The 15,285-nt window shown below is 45.1% G+C and overlaps 1 protein-coding gene across 3 annotated transcripts in view; it reads left to right on the top strand.

Annotated features, from left to right (window-relative positions):
• Window positions 1-15,285, top strand: part of FURIN (furin, paired basic amino acid cleaving enzyme) — a 382,970-nt gene that overhangs the window by 353,954 nt on the left and 13,731 nt on the right. For all 3 annotated transcript variants that reach the window (XM_085644360.1, XM_085644361.1, XM_085644362.1), the window contains 3 exons: window positions 4,116-4,295; window positions 5,421-5,545; window positions 9,211-9,327. In XM_085644360.1, the coding sequence (XP_085500486.1) occupies window positions 4,116-4,295; window positions 5,421-5,545; window positions 9,211-9,327 (422 nt within the window). The remainder of the gene's footprint in view (window positions 1-4,115; window positions 4,296-5,420; window positions 5,546-9,210; window positions 9,328-15,285) is intronic.

Below are 15,285 nucleotides of genomic sequence, written 5' to 3' on the forward strand. Positions count from 1 at the left end.
ACTTCAATAGCTCGCTGAACCGCAGATAACTCCCCTCTGCGCCTTGAGACCGCAACGGGTGAGTAGTTGCGCTCTACAAAAAACCTGATTGATTGAGATATGACCGCCTCCATTAGGATGAGATGGAGGCGCTTCTCAAACTTCTCCCAGAGGAGCACAGGAAAAGGGATTATGACATCTGAGGGGAAACAGGTCTCTAACACCACTATCTGCTGTGCTTTAGATGCCACCGACACTACCGCCAGAGGGGTAAACTCTAGTATCCTCCTGGGCAGGCACACCTGGCTCCGTATCTCCGGCTTCAAGCCGGAGGTACAGCAGAACCTGCTTAACATGCCATTTGATGGTCAACATCTATTCAGTCCACAAGTAGACCAGACACTAGCAAAACATGTTTAAAAGAACAACTTCTATGGCCTTTCTGGGGAACATTCCAATAGCTGACATATGCAAAGCAGCTACCTGGTCCACAACACACACCTTTACAAAACATTCCTGCGTGGATTTGCTAGCCCACCAACAAGCTAGTGTTGGCCAGGCAGTACTCCGTACACTCTTCCAATCTACTGCTATACACACAGGCTTGCCACCACTTTTGGGATGACTGCTTTACAGTCTGTACATGGCATATGTATCTACAGGCACACATTCCTCGAACTGAATATTACGTTAAGTGTCTGTTTGTGGCAGGTAGTGCTGTAGATTCACATGCGCCCACTCTCCTTTCTGGATGCCTCTGGGCATTGCAGTGTCTTTTACTATCTTTTCCCTCTGTTGCGTGGACATCTCTCTATACATCGCTTCACTTCACTTTTCATCCTCACCCGTCGTGTGGGGAAACAATCTAACAATGGAGTTGATGACCATGTGCATTACCAACAAGAGGGTGAGTCACTGTACCTTGTCACTTGAAAGACTTCAACGAAAAACAACCTGCACACATCCATACCCAACACAGATTGTAGGAGTATGCACGGCATGTGAATCTACAGCACTACATGCCACAAACCGATACATTTCATGTTTTGTGAATTGCTTGCACTCCTAAATCAAGCTAGTCGCACATGTATACTAAGCTTACACATCTAAGTAGCTTTTTGAGCACAGAGCGAGTAGTAAATAAGTATAGGTATTAATGAGCGATTTAAAACTATATGTTGGAGTAGTTTGTACTCCGTGAGAAGGAGTGAAACTGCGGAAGGAGAGAATGACTCTCAGAGATTGTGTTTGAGAGGTGGAAGGCAACCGAGAAGTGGGAGTAGGGTACTCGAGTAGTAGAGAGAACGTGATCTTTAGTGTCGTAATCTAGTTGAAGGGAGTAGTTTTTAGAGCAGGGAAGTACTTGATGAGAAGGCGAGGAATTGAAGATCAGTTGGAGGTACTCCGAGGTGATACTGTAGTATGATTCTCTAGGTATTAGTGGGGGTATTCATGAAATGGTGGGAGAGAAGGGTACTCGTGATGTAGGAGTAGAGATGTCCTCTCGCTTATCTCGAGGGAGTATTTCTGAAATGGGTCATACTTGAGAGTTACTATTAAAGGGAATCCATAAAGAAGGCAGGAAAAGTGAAGGATGGTGTGTACTCCAGGCAGGAGCAGGCATACTCTATGTCCGGTACTGTGGACTCGGGTAGTAGCACTGACCGGAGCAGCAGAGGACCCACAGGAGTACGGGCTGCACATGGAGGACGCGAGGAGTACCACGCAGGAGGATGAGGAGGGGACTCCGTGGTGTGACTGTTGATGGACGCTTAGGGGTGAGCTGAGGAGAGCGGCCTCATCTTTACCTGGAGTGGTGAGACTCGTCCTAGAAACCTTCCCCCTCCCCCTGCACCCCTCCCGCGGCGAGTGTACCGTCTCCGCAGGTCCTGCACAGTGGACACTCTCCATGCATAGGACAGACGTTCTTTCAGAGGCCCTTTAAATGGTTGTAGGGTATAGAAACAGACTTCCCTTTCACTTCCCAGCCGCACTGCAGCGAGGATTCAATGAGGCTTTTGTAGGGCTGAGTCTCCGCAGTTTGCCTTGGGATCTTGGTTCCACTTGAGGTATGCAGGCTCGCTTCTTAAAGTACCGGAGCTCAGTGGAATGAGGTTTGAATTCCGTGGGCTCCTTCCATTTAATTTCACAATCGATTTGCTGCTCGTTTGTGACAGCTTGCGCTTTACTCTCAGCCCATCTCATTCCAGATGGAAGATGTTCCTTGTTCAGGACGTTTCTATACCTCCACACGACCCCTGTGCGTGTAGCTCTTGTAAACAAGGGGGTCTTTGGCCTAGCTGAAGAAGGGAGACCTGCAAATAAGCGTCAGAACTGCAGCGCTGCCTCGTATATGCTTCTGACACCCACATACCCAACAATGCATTGAATCCATCCAGTACGGTGTGTTGTAGCGGCGTGGCACACCTCCCTGGCTGCTACTGTGACCGGATCGGAGTAGTGTGCGGGGTTTATCGATTAACTGATGCCGGGTACAAGGAAGCGGGCGAGGCTTGAGCAGTCTTCAGTCTCGGCTCAGCACTGGCGCGTTCCCAGGCGCCCCCGGTGGTTCCCGTGGGTTCCTGCAGCGTTTCCTTGGCAGGGCGCCTCAGCTGTAATTTGTCCAGTTTGTCTGCGTCCTTGTACTTGGTGTACAATAGCCTTGTACCGCTTCCAGAAAGCGGACATTGTTGGAGAGCCGCGGCAGGTGCGCGTCCTTCTTGCTGAGAACAAATATGCCAGCGCTATCCTTCGACAAATGTGTTTTTAAGGATCGCGGCTCATAAATCAACCCGCGGCGGCTGCCTCGAGACAGTTATTCTGCGTCTCAAGCAGAAGTGGCAGTGCCAGGGAAATGCCAGCTGCCTGTTTTAGTCCTTTTGGGTACCACCTCTGAATGCTGATGTAACTGGCATCATTTTGTCCTTCTGAATGAATTGGTTTGATGGGTTTGTCCTACCCTCCAGGAACCATGATCACCCACATACAAGATGTCTGCCACGGGACGTCATGTTCCGTACATTTGTATGGTTCCAAAAAGTATCTGTATTCTGTAGCACTTTTAGGATTTGGGTCACCTTTGTGGTTCTGGGCTACTCGTGAATGGGTAGCCGAGTGGTCTGTCGCCCTTGCATCTGTTCGGTTTCGGTTTGTTCAGAGTTGAGTCGTACAGGCGGGGTGTCCAGTGAGGTTAAAATAGACTTCTGTATTGTTTAGTAATTGATTGTATCGGATGGCGGCGACTGCATTCTGCCAGTATCGGTTTGTTTAGATCATTGTGTGCTCAGACGAGTGCATCAAAAGACAGTGGGGTGTGTTTCATTATGCTGGGTGGCACTGATGCCCTTTGGTCTTTTTGAGTCGGGTGCTGTTTCCAGCTTTCTTTGTATGTATGTGTGTCTGTGTGTGTGGGGGGGGGGGCGGCGGGGGGGGGGCTTTGATGCCACGCTGCATGCGTGGTGTGGAAGGGTTAAGTTCACTTCTTAAGGGTGGTTGATGATATGCAGATGTGTGAGCGGATATAGATGTCCCTTCTATAGCGGACACCAGTGGTGATGGAGCGATTTTCTTGTGGGGTGCTGTCCTGTAACTTTACTAAAGCAAAGGAATATTTGACAGTGTTTCTTATAAAACACAAACTTGCTCCCATAGGAAAAGCCTTTGAAGGGCCCCTTTATCGTCCTTTCTCAATTTAAAATCTTTCAAGTTTTATGGGAGTACTGCAGCTCCTCCGACAGTCCCAGCAACCGCGCTAGACACTCGGGAAGCTGGATGTTATGAGGGTGCCTGGAATTGTGTTAAGTGATTACTCAAAAGTCTAAGTGCCACTATACCTTCCTGTGAAAGGTGCGCTTTAGAAGATCATTTTTAACATAAACACAATATATCCGTGTGATCTCGCATTATAATTTTATATGGAAATCCTTTAAGGGAAATCCTTAGACAACTATATGGATGGGAGCTCTTATGTTTGCATTGTAATGGAGGCAGATGGTTTTACTGACTATAATCTGCTGGATGAAGGGTTAAGTAAGGCCTGTTCACAAGTAGAAACCTCACTGGGTAGCAGATGAGCGCATCATGTGAAAATTTAGTAATTATTCTGATCATTCTGATTTTTTGCTTTTTCTGCACAGGGATATCGGCAGTCGATTAGAAGTAAGGCGGAAGGTGGATGCCTGCTTTGGAACCTCCAATTACATTGGCAGGCTGGAGCACGCGCAGGCCCGGCTGACCCTGTCCTACAACCGGCGTGGAGATCTGACCATATATCTTGTCAGCCCTAGGGGAACACGTTCTACTCTCCTGGCTCCCAGGTATGGGTTTCAGTACGTGACTTCATTTCCAGTTGGAGTAAGAGAACAGCGTGAAGTATGGTGGTGGACTGTTGTGTGCGGGCGCTTTTGGCCAAACCATGTCCGCATTTTCAGTGTGCCATGTTTTACATTCAAATGTTTCTAGACCTAGAAACGGTGCTGCTCCGCGTAGTCTGAATGGAGAAGCCACAAGCAGGGTTCCCAGACTCTAAACAGGACAGGATGCACTACTCCTTATGCAAAAAACATCAAAACTGCAGCATGTGTGCTCTTGTGGAGAAAGAATACTTTGCCAAAACCTGCAGTGCCGTTGCCATTCTGCCTACATTTTATTGTGAAGTGTTCTCCTGTCAGTAGTGATATCTAAGTCTGATCTGCCATTTGTATGCTACCTGGGGAGGGTGGAGGAAGTTGTGCATCCTGCTTGCAGTCGGGAGGGTGGGTCGGTTGGTGGGGGAGGAGGCTAGTACCTTGGTCGCCAATGTGATGGAGTACAGGGGGGCTATGTCATGTGTGGACAGAAATGGGTAAGTGGAGGATAGTATGCTATTTGTGCTATTTCCAGGGGTGCTCTCTGAGGGAGAGTATAGGATTACTGCCTTCAAAAAGTTGGGGTTTCGCAGAGGTAATGCATGGTGCTGCTGGGGATGAGTCTTGCTGTTCCCCTTGTACTGTGTCAGATGGGGAGAGTGCAGTGTGAGGCACATATGATGTCTACTCGCAGGCAGCTCATATTGTGCCACCGCTCCTCTTCAGGGACTGGGTATGTTTTGCTGCTGGGATCCTTCTGTACTGTCAGTTCCTTCTGGTGTAAGAATAATCTACTGTGTATGTTCTGCTGGGGTGGGCGTGCTCTCACCGATCTGATCGTAGTAGGGCTTCATGCTGTTACATGGAGCTTTAGCATTGCACCCTGTAGGAGGGAAACTGGGAAGGAATAATCCTATGCTGCTTGGTTCGCCATGCTTTGACTTGTGATGTGTCTGCTAGAAGAGGAGCACACTATGCGAGCTTCACACTGGTCAGGTGGGTCTGGGAGTGATGCTGTGTGTGCTTCCTCTGCACTGTGGTTGTCTGGTAAACCCCCATGCCTCTAATTTCTGGGTCCTTTTGTATTCTCGGTAGGCCCCATGACTACTCCTCGGAAGGCTTCAATGACTGGGCCTTTATGACCACTCATTCCTGGGATGAAGATCCGTCTGGAGACTGGGCCTTGGAGATCGAAAATACCGGCAACGCGAACAACTATGGTGAGTAATGGAGGATTTGTAGTCGGACAGTGCAAACAGGAGGGAGATGGAAAACTGTCCCTGCTCTTCGGCCCAGACCAGACTGTCTCCACATCTTGGACGTATGTCATGTAGTGCTCACAGCTGACTTGTGACCCGACGTCAGGTGCCGTACCTTAACCCACTCTTGGCTTTTACTCTAAAGGCCCAATATGGGAAAAAAATGCAAATATAGCGAGGCCAAGTGCTCTTAGCTAAAAAGCCAGGTCTTGCTGCAGGCGTTGCACATCACATGGCACTCTGCAGCTGTGTGCATCCAAACCTGGAGCAGGCTGCCAGTGTAAGAGTGCATGCACATTGAAAACGCGTGCATACGTTCTGGCAGCATGAATAATGTAAAAAATGAAACTTTGTCAGAGATGGAAACAGGTACTCATTTATGTAAACAAAAGTCTACTGAGGCAGTGCTTGCAAGTGAAAAATCATTTTGATGAAATAATCTGCTTAAATGGCACCGGACACGTTTGAGTAAGCAACACCAATGTACCCCAAATACACACTCCTGTCTCTAATCTTCACTCCTGCCATCCTTTCAGTTTTTGTGTTTGGCGGCCTGAGGGATAGACTCGCTGGCGCTTTTGTTATTGTACCTTTGTGTTTTGTCACACATTTGTGTTCTGTAATTCTCTATTGCTGTTCTCACGCCGTTGGTGTGTTCAGTCTCTCATCCTTCCATAGAGACTTGTGAGGAGCAATCCCTTCTAATCGTGTCTACCTCACCTGACCCTTTGATCTTTGCAGGAGCAGTTGTGCTTCCCCTGCCCCAATATATACCAACAATTTGAGTGAATAGAAATAGGCTGAGCATGAGCATTAAACAGTATTTGAAAACATCTGGCCCAGTCTAATCGACTTGAAGTGCTACGGTTTACTGTTGGGCTGCACAAATCTTCTCAATCACTCATGCATATGTTCTTCTCTCCAAGCAGCTTTTCTCTCCATCCATTCACTCCCTGTGCTAAAGGAAAGGCATCTTGTATTAGTTTAAATTGCATATCTAATGTTTAATATGGAGTTGGTGACGGGCATTCTGTGCAGTTTAATCGTACGGTTTCAAAGCTGGAAGGTCATCTAGAGACCATTTGAGTTCAAATACAGGAATCCGTATGGAGAAGAGGTGTTTTTAATGAAGTCTTGGTTACATTTTGTTAAATGAATAGATAAGCAATTAGATTAATGTTATTCGTGTTTAAAGACATTTAAGTCAACTGGCTGTGAGTCCAGGAGATTCCTTTCTGAATGTTCTGTGGGAAGGCTAGTTTAAAGATTATTACAGGCCACTGACTTTCCCAGTCCAAGTCAGCTGTGGTCTTGTGAACCTCTGGAGAGATGGCTGTAATTGTGTCCAATAGTGGGCGGTAGAGAGTGCTCTTTCAGTACTCCTCTGAGAGCGGCATAAGAGCATGTCGACAATGGACCAACCGGAATGTCACAAAAAAACAAGATGTAACCACCGGGTGGAGAAATGAAGTTATGGTAGGAATACTATTCCCTACAGAGGTGGGCTTTAACCTCCTTTCTGAAAAATCTGATTTCTAATGGTCTGCTGGTTACTCCGCATGAAGGTCCACTGCTTAATCCCACAAACTGCTACAGAACATCTTCCCACATACCCATTACTGAATCTGAGCATGTTAATGGTGGGATCAGCTTCTAGCCTAGTGCTTTGTCCACGAGTGCTGTTCAAGCAGATGTAAGGACCTTAAATTAGACTCTTGTTGACCTGGCCGCCAGTGAAAGTGTACCCTGTACATGGTGATGTGTGGTCCAAAGACACCAAACCATGTAGTTTGCGTGATCGGTACACTGGTCTCTGTTGGAATTGAGTCATGGAATACACCAGACCACCCGTAAAAAGGGAGTTGCAGGAGTCTGTCCTTGAAAGCACCGTAGACCTTATAACGGAAGATCAACGTTGGAAGCTAAAAAAAAAAGAAAACAGTACTTGTTTCCGCAGTTGATGGAAACTGCATGTTTTCAAGGTCACTCTGAAGTGCTTGTTCAGGTGCAGACCAGATCCAACCTCAGCCTTGATTGATCACCTTCTGAGAGGAGATGGATCTGCCTGCACTTTGACCATCATGCCGTTCTTGGTGTGACTGTAAATCGATGTTAAATAGAGGCACACGCCGATCCATGTACTCTAGGGAAGATAAGACTAGTTGAATTATTTGTGTCTGCCAGTGAGACATTATCCCACCCAATCTTTAGCTTTCACAGTAATTCTGGTTGTATGAAAATGATTAAATTGCATGGGGTTGGTTTTCAAGATAATTGTGTTGTGTCTGCAAATTCTGCCTCCCATGTAACGCCTGCTGCTGTCCCTGGAAATACTTCCATGCAGTCAACAACCTTTATTCCATGGCTCAAAACTACTAGGCTGGACATATTTGACATTCCTGTGCAAGAAAATAATTCTTTTGGCGAGGCAGTGGCGTTGGGCTAAGCCACGATGGTGAGTTAAGATTCTACTATGTCCCTCAAGGAGGCATTGAGGAAGAGTTTGAAGAGGAAGAAACTGCAGCAGGGGATAAAGATACTTTTTGAGCCTTTTTATGGTAATTGATGTTAATGAGGACTAAAGCCATACACCATCATAAAGGTTTCAGAAGCCTGCTCCTTCAGAAGATCACACTGAGGGACACCCACAGAAACCTATACGCAGACCTATGGCTTGCTGTAGCAGCAGCTCCTAAATTACTAAAAGCCACGTCGTCACCATTGGCCTTGAGGCAGTTAGTGGAGACTTCGAGGCCACTGGCACTGAACCACTAACAACTGCTTTGGGCGACTAACGTTGAGAAGGATAGATCCCCTGGAGTTTACATTTGATCCCAAAACAAGGGCACTTCGAGGACCCTACTTCTGGCTCTCAGGCCAAATAGACCTTAAAAGACTGACGGGATATCGGTCATTGCGCTGGCTGCTTTTTCAGAGTAATAAAGAGGTTGTCATTTTAGGGAAATGTTAACGGGCAGGCCAACATGATTTGTCGTTATTGTCCTAAGTATGCCCTCTTCCAAATGGATTTTTCATGTTCCTAAATCTACTCCTACGGTTGCAGAAAGGCCCTTAATGATGAGCCACTTTAGCTGGCGTTGTTGCTGACATTTGTGCTATACTTTTTAGGCTCGTTTGCTCATGTGCGTTTGTGACATTGTCTTATTCATGTAGAAACTGTTGGAATGTTGCAAGAACTCCCCGAGGTGATTGTAGTCACACTGTGCGCTATACAAGAAATAAACCAGCATTCAGGGGACTAGGGTGACTGGATTGCCACCGTATTTTGTAATTGGAGTTAGCAGATATATCAAAGCTATTTCTCTCCCTCTGCGTTCCACCCTTTTCATTCCTTTGGAATGGTGGCATAGGCTTCAGAGGAGTGCTTTACAAGTGTATGTTTCTAAGTTGCTTTGATGAAGTTGTGTTGAACCTTGTGCAGATGAGATGCAAAGCTGAACAGCACGCTACAGTAATTGTAGTCCCAGGACTCTTGGAACAAGGAGGGGTGTGGATCAAGTGTGTTTAGATCTGTAACAAAACATCCCTTTTCTCTTCTCACTGCCCTAATTTTTGCGCACTGGAATTGCTGTAGTATACATATGTGTTTGTGTTTGTTTTCACAGGCACCCTGACGCAGTTCACACTCGTTTTGTATGGAACTGTGGTGGAGTCGCAGAACCCTTCAAGCCAGATGTCTAGCAGTGGCTGTAAAACATCAGTTTCTGGTCAGGCCTGCATTGGTATGTATGACTGTCCCCATTTGCCAAAAATACAGCCGCCCATTTCTGAATTACAATCCATACGCAAAGGAATGCATAATTCCAATTGCACTGAAGTGGCGGACTTAATCTATATTTGCACAGATATTTGTAATAGTAAAGCAAACACCCTTCCAAGCGATTACCCCGTGTCTGGTAGAAATTAAACAGGAGGTTAAAACTGCCTTTCCCAGCACAAAGTAAGTGAAAAAATAGTTACTTAAATGTGTAGTAAGTAAATGTTTTACTTTGTTTTATGTACTATTCCAGCCAGCTTCACCTACAACCCTTTATTGAAGTTTTTAAGTAATAATCTTAACCTTAACCACGGAGAAAAGTGCACAATTTTTCCTGTTCTATGGTAATAAAAAAAAAAACACTTCTTTAAAGTGGATCTCTGAAAAGGAATAGAACTGTTGCTAATGTTTCCACTAGAAGAACCAGTGAGGCTAGAGATGGGCAAGCAGGGACAACAGTCACTGCTAATGACAAGGGAGGACTGTGGAAGAAGGTGAAATAAGGAATACAAACTGCTGAACAAAGAAAGAGATGAAGGAGCGAGAAATTAGGCTAAACGTGGAGCGCTCAAGTAGCCCTTATTTGGATGGCCAACCTTCCGCCACCCTGTTTATTTAGTCTAAGTGGGATTTTGTCTCTGCTGCAACCCTCGAATTCTGCTATCTCAGTTAGGGCCCCTGTTACCCTTCACAGCATCTCTGGGAGAAATGGAAGTAAAAGCTATCAAATCTATTAAATATTCCGTATCCTTTAGTCATTATAGCGAGGTTTGTTAGAATGCAGACTTGTGCCCCAGCCTACACCTTTTGAATATTGAGATTCTTTATGTCCTACATTATCGCATTACTCATGCGATCTGAGCCGGTGTTAAGAAGCCGAGGACACTGGATTTACTCAGTTCATCTCCATCATCAATGTCCTCTTTGAAGAACACATTGATTAACTTCTGCGTCATCTTTGAAGTTCAGCCTGCGCCAGAGCCTCTGAAATGAAAGCATTAGTATTCCTGGAAGCCCTTCTCGTGTGTAAATTGAAGAAGCCTCTTTACATTCAAGGTTATGTGACTTTTTGCAAAAATGCATTTCATGACGTGTTGAAGGTCATTGAGCCATCTAGGTAATGAAAACCTTTTTAATTGCCCAACGTTTCCCAATAAAATTGAAGCTTAGGTTCTCTTTAAAACCAGGACATTGGCATTTCCTAGAGATTTTGGCATTTGTTTTGTAGGGAATTTCTCCAACCATGAAATATACTGTTGGATTTAAAACGGATTGTGTACGAGAATCGAGATTATTTTCTGATTTGTAATTTTTTTATATTTTGTAATTTAAGCGATTCTAGTTTATTTTTTCAATATAAATATTGAAGGTTTAAACCATTTAAACCCTAGGCTAAACCAGTTAGTCCATTGTGGTATTGCCCTAGGATGACATTCCTGCACGACTATGAGCTTTTTAGGTTAAAATATAAGTAGGGCTCCCGGTTTTATGGTATTTATTTTTTCCACATTTCCGTCTGTATTTATCCGTATTTATTTTTTGGTCGTTTTATCTGTATTTATCCACATTTATTTTTGACGCAAGAAAAAAAAAACGCTTAAGCTAGTATTTTTCCACATTTATTTAAATTGACATACACACTTGGACTTGGTTGTTATAGCTGTTTTTTTTTTTTTAATTGAAGCCTGTGCTAAGTGCACTTTACATATTGGGAGTACATTTCTTCCCTGTCCTCTAAGAAAAGATGTGAGAATTAGTAATTTTGATTAGGTCTCATTTGCGCAGCTGTCTTGCAAAATGTCAACGCATTACTACCTCTTTTACTCCCATTTAATCGGCCATCTGAGGGAGTGTCTGCTCTTAGAATATCAGATCATTCTTCGTGTGCACTAGAAGACAACCTACCCCACGAGGCATTGTAAATCGTCAAAATATCTAAAGAATCCTGCATCTTCATCTGTACAGAATAGTGCTTTGATATGGACACTATGGAGAAAATGTAGAGCACATGTGGTGCAACAGTCATTTCTGTTCTTGTTTTTATTTTGATTTAAGTAGCACTTAAACATTAAATAGAAAAATGAAGTCATGCTAACTGACTTGCTCACCCCTCACTCAGCCTCACTGCCAAACAGCGTGCATAGTCACTGAGAGATGCAGCCATGCTTTATGCTAATAGTTGTTGGAGGCATTTCTGCCCCCCTGCCCTGCCACATCGACCACCTTCACCTTCCCATACAACAAGAAACACAAGGTTGCTGGAGCTGCAGCCGATGTCCTGGGGTGTTTTCACACCTCTTAATGGACATCGGCTGATTGCACTGTTCCAACAATTATCTTGCGAAAACTACCACTGTGAGATGTGCTGGAGTGTCTTTGCAGACATGGTGCTCCCTGTTCCCCCGTGTCTGGAGCAGTTTCAGGGCAGCAGTTTCCCGTTTCTTTTGGCCGCCCCTGTGCACCTCTGACTCGGATTTTACAGAGGTGCACAGAGGCAGGAGAAGCATTTGTTTTGTAAGTATTTTCCTGTTTTTATATATAAATACAGACAAAAAACAAAATGTTTTCTGTCTGTATTTATATGTAGAAATCAGTTTAAATGGAAAACTGGGAGCCTTAACTATAAGAGAGCAAAACCAAAGGGGATGGTGGATGGAGTGTTGAACATTGCAAGCACTCCCCCCCCCCCCCCCCCCCCCCCCCAGTCAACTGATCTGGGTTGAATCCATCATCATTCTTTAGCTCACTCCGCCACCCCAGTTCAGACATGGCCATATGCAAATCAGTCTGACCCAGTGCCTCATGGGAACAGTCCAGACTGAACTGCCAAGCCATGTCTTCCCTGGACCAGAAACAAGCATCCTGGGACCGGTTTCTGGCTAATCAGCCAGGCTAGCTTGAATCCAGTCTGAAATGAGTTGGCGGTGGGGGCTAAAGAATGATGATGGATTAAACCCAGATCAGTTGACTGGGGGTGAGTGCTTGCATTGTTCAACACTCTGTCCATCATCCCCTTTGGTTTTGCTTAAAATCTAAGAGAGCCTGTGTAAACGTAGCCACAGAATGCTATTTTGGCACAATTTCTCTTTTCTACTTCCTCTCCTTCCCATGAAAATTCTTTCAGATAATTGCTAAAAAACAGTGTGCGGGTAAAATTCCCAGTCTACAGCCATTTCACATAACTTGAAACCCGAAATTAAATGCAAACACACTTTGCACCCAACATCGGGCTTACCCCTAAAGCCATAATGAGGCCTTTGCAGTTACATTTGCATTCTTGAGCGCATGAGCTATTCGACCTTAATAGGACACTTTACCCCGCACACTTTTACAACGTGTGCCATTATCCCTCATTTTTTACTCCACAAAATCTTTCACAGCGCAGGGCTTTATAATGCAACCCATTACAATGCATTCCCCATTACAACGCAATTTACTATTCTAACTCCAGCCGGGCGTTACTTTGGGGAATGCATTGTAATGGTTGACGGTGTAAAACCCTGCATTGTAAAATATTTTTATACAGTAAAAAATGCGGTTTAATGGCATGCGTTGTAACTTATGCGTTGTAAAGGATGTTTACCATTTGACCTGGGTAAGCAAACTCTGTTGCTGAGTATTTGTTTGAAGTCTGCATTTGAAAATTTGGCGTGAATTAAAGGGCCACAAGTTTTATGCATATCTCCTATTGGTTGGCTGAATGCACCGCCTGCTCTGTGTTCAGCTCTACTTTGTGTGGGTAATGTTATGATGTGTGGATCATGTCATGACTAAATCTCTGCCATCGTGCACAAATCCTGAAATAAGAGCAAGAACAAATAAGGAAATGTGGCATGCAAGAACTTCATTCGCGTCATGGGAAAAAGCAAGGTAACCTTTTAAATAAGATAGTCTGGAGAGGTTGGAATGTGCACACAGTTCGGTGCTTGATGACCGTGGAGTTGCAGAGTTCTGCAAGATTTTCTTGTTTAGCTGTTTTTGTTGGCACCTCTGAAGAAAGGTTAAGGTAATGCACGTGTTGGTCTCATCCAGGTTTTTCAAACTGCCACCTGGCCTGGGCATGTGTTGTCACTGGCTGAAAGTGGTCGGCAAAGTAGCCGTGTGTTAATTTGTTTGCCATTCTCCCTAAATCGTCGCTGTTGTGTTGGCAAACTCCATTTAAGAATCTGCAACATGCAGGACGATAGTGTGAAGTAGAGGTGGGATGTGGGACGCTTTTAGAACGTCCGTTCAAGGTAACACTTTCTACTATTTAAGCTTTTGGATGGAAACTTTTAATTTAAAAAATTCAATTTCCCAGTAAATATACGTTTAGCCACATTACCCGCTTGTTTCTTGACTCTAGGTTGAAGGCCCTCAATTACAGTCTGCAGGAAACTGTGAAGAATTTAGAGGGGACCACTTTGTTCATTTGTATTGAGTTTCATATTTTGAATAGCGCGCACTTAGTCTAATTTGCTTCTCAAATGGATGTCATTTGTATTATGCTGCTGTTTGACCCTGAGTAGATCAGCTCAGTTCTGGAAGAGGCATTTAGTGCCTACTTTTAAAACATCAGCGTGTGCATTTTTAAAAATAAGTGTATGTTATAGAACTGTCAAGGGGAGACCGTGAAGAAAACTTGGATAACTAGAAATGGCCAAAATCCTTTTTACTCCAGTTTCACAATTCCCACTTCTCACCTTCCTTCTGAATGTCTTGGGCCATGTATTTCCATTGACTTCACAATGCTTCTGGTCAGGCATTTTGTGCCAACCAGCCAGATCACTTCTAAAATGACGTCTAAATGGTAGGGTCTGCCTGTTCCTCCCTGCTTGACACTTTTCCTCCTGCACTGTACCACAAGAGAACCTAGTGCAATGGGTGCAGGTGGGGAAAGAAGGAAAAACCCCCCCCGGAAAATCACAAAAACTAAAGGATGCTGCATTGGTCCAACCCACCGCCCCCATAAAACAAATTACAAGATTTGGGTGGCGAGCCAATTGTATTCAATCACAGCTTCAATTCCAGTTCATGACCCATCCCCTTGTTTCTTGCAGAAGAAGCAGTCTTTCCCCGAATACAACAAAACAGTTCCAGGGAAAGGTGGCCCAATGGTAAAACAAAAACCAAAGGAAATGATGGACGGAGTGTTGAACATTGCAAGCACTCACCCCTAGTCAACCGATCTGGGTTTAATCCATCACCGTTCTTTAGCCCACTCTGCCACCCCAGTTCAGACATGGCCATATGCAAATCAGTCTGACCCTGTGCCTCATGGGAACAGTCCAGCCCGAACTGCCAAGCCATGTCTTCCCTGGACCGGAAACAAGCTTCCTAGGACCGGTTTCTGGCATTTCAGCCGTCTTCAGCCAGGCTTGCTTGAATCCAGTGGCAAAGTGAGCAAGGGACTCACGTCTGAGCATACCCTGCCAACTTATGGAAACCCCGGAACCGGTCCTAGGATGCTTGTTTCCAGTCCAGGGAGGACCTGGCTTGGCAGTTCGGGCAGGACTGTTCCCATGAGGCACAGGGTCAAGACTGATTTGCATATGGCTGGGTTCAAACTGGAACGGCATGGTGAGCAAAAAAACGATGGATTTAGGCCCAGATCTCTGTACTGGGGTGAATGTATGATATTGTTCTGCATTCTGTCCATCAATTGTTGTTTTGTCCCCAATGGTAAAAAGCACACTTGGGGTGAGGAGGGAGAAAGTACAAGGAAGTGGATTGCTAACTGTGATATCTCTCCGACTCAGTGCGTGTGTGGGAAAGTTTCCAGCAGTGAGATGTCATTGAACATTCTCAAACAACCTACTCTACCAGGTTGCAGAATCCCCAAGTACAAGTGTGTACGAAGCTGGTGATCATCCGAAAGACCAGGTCCTTTCTGGTGCCTCCTCTGCTTCCAGATACCACTTCAGTAGTTTGGCTAGGCTGTCCG

Source organism: Triturus cristatus, chromosome 3_1 (assembly GCF_964204655.1).
Source record: "Triturus cristatus chromosome 3_1, aTriCri1.1, whole genome shotgun sequence".
Lineage (NCBI taxonomy): Eukaryota > Metazoa > Chordata > Amphibia > Caudata > Salamandridae > Triturus > Triturus cristatus.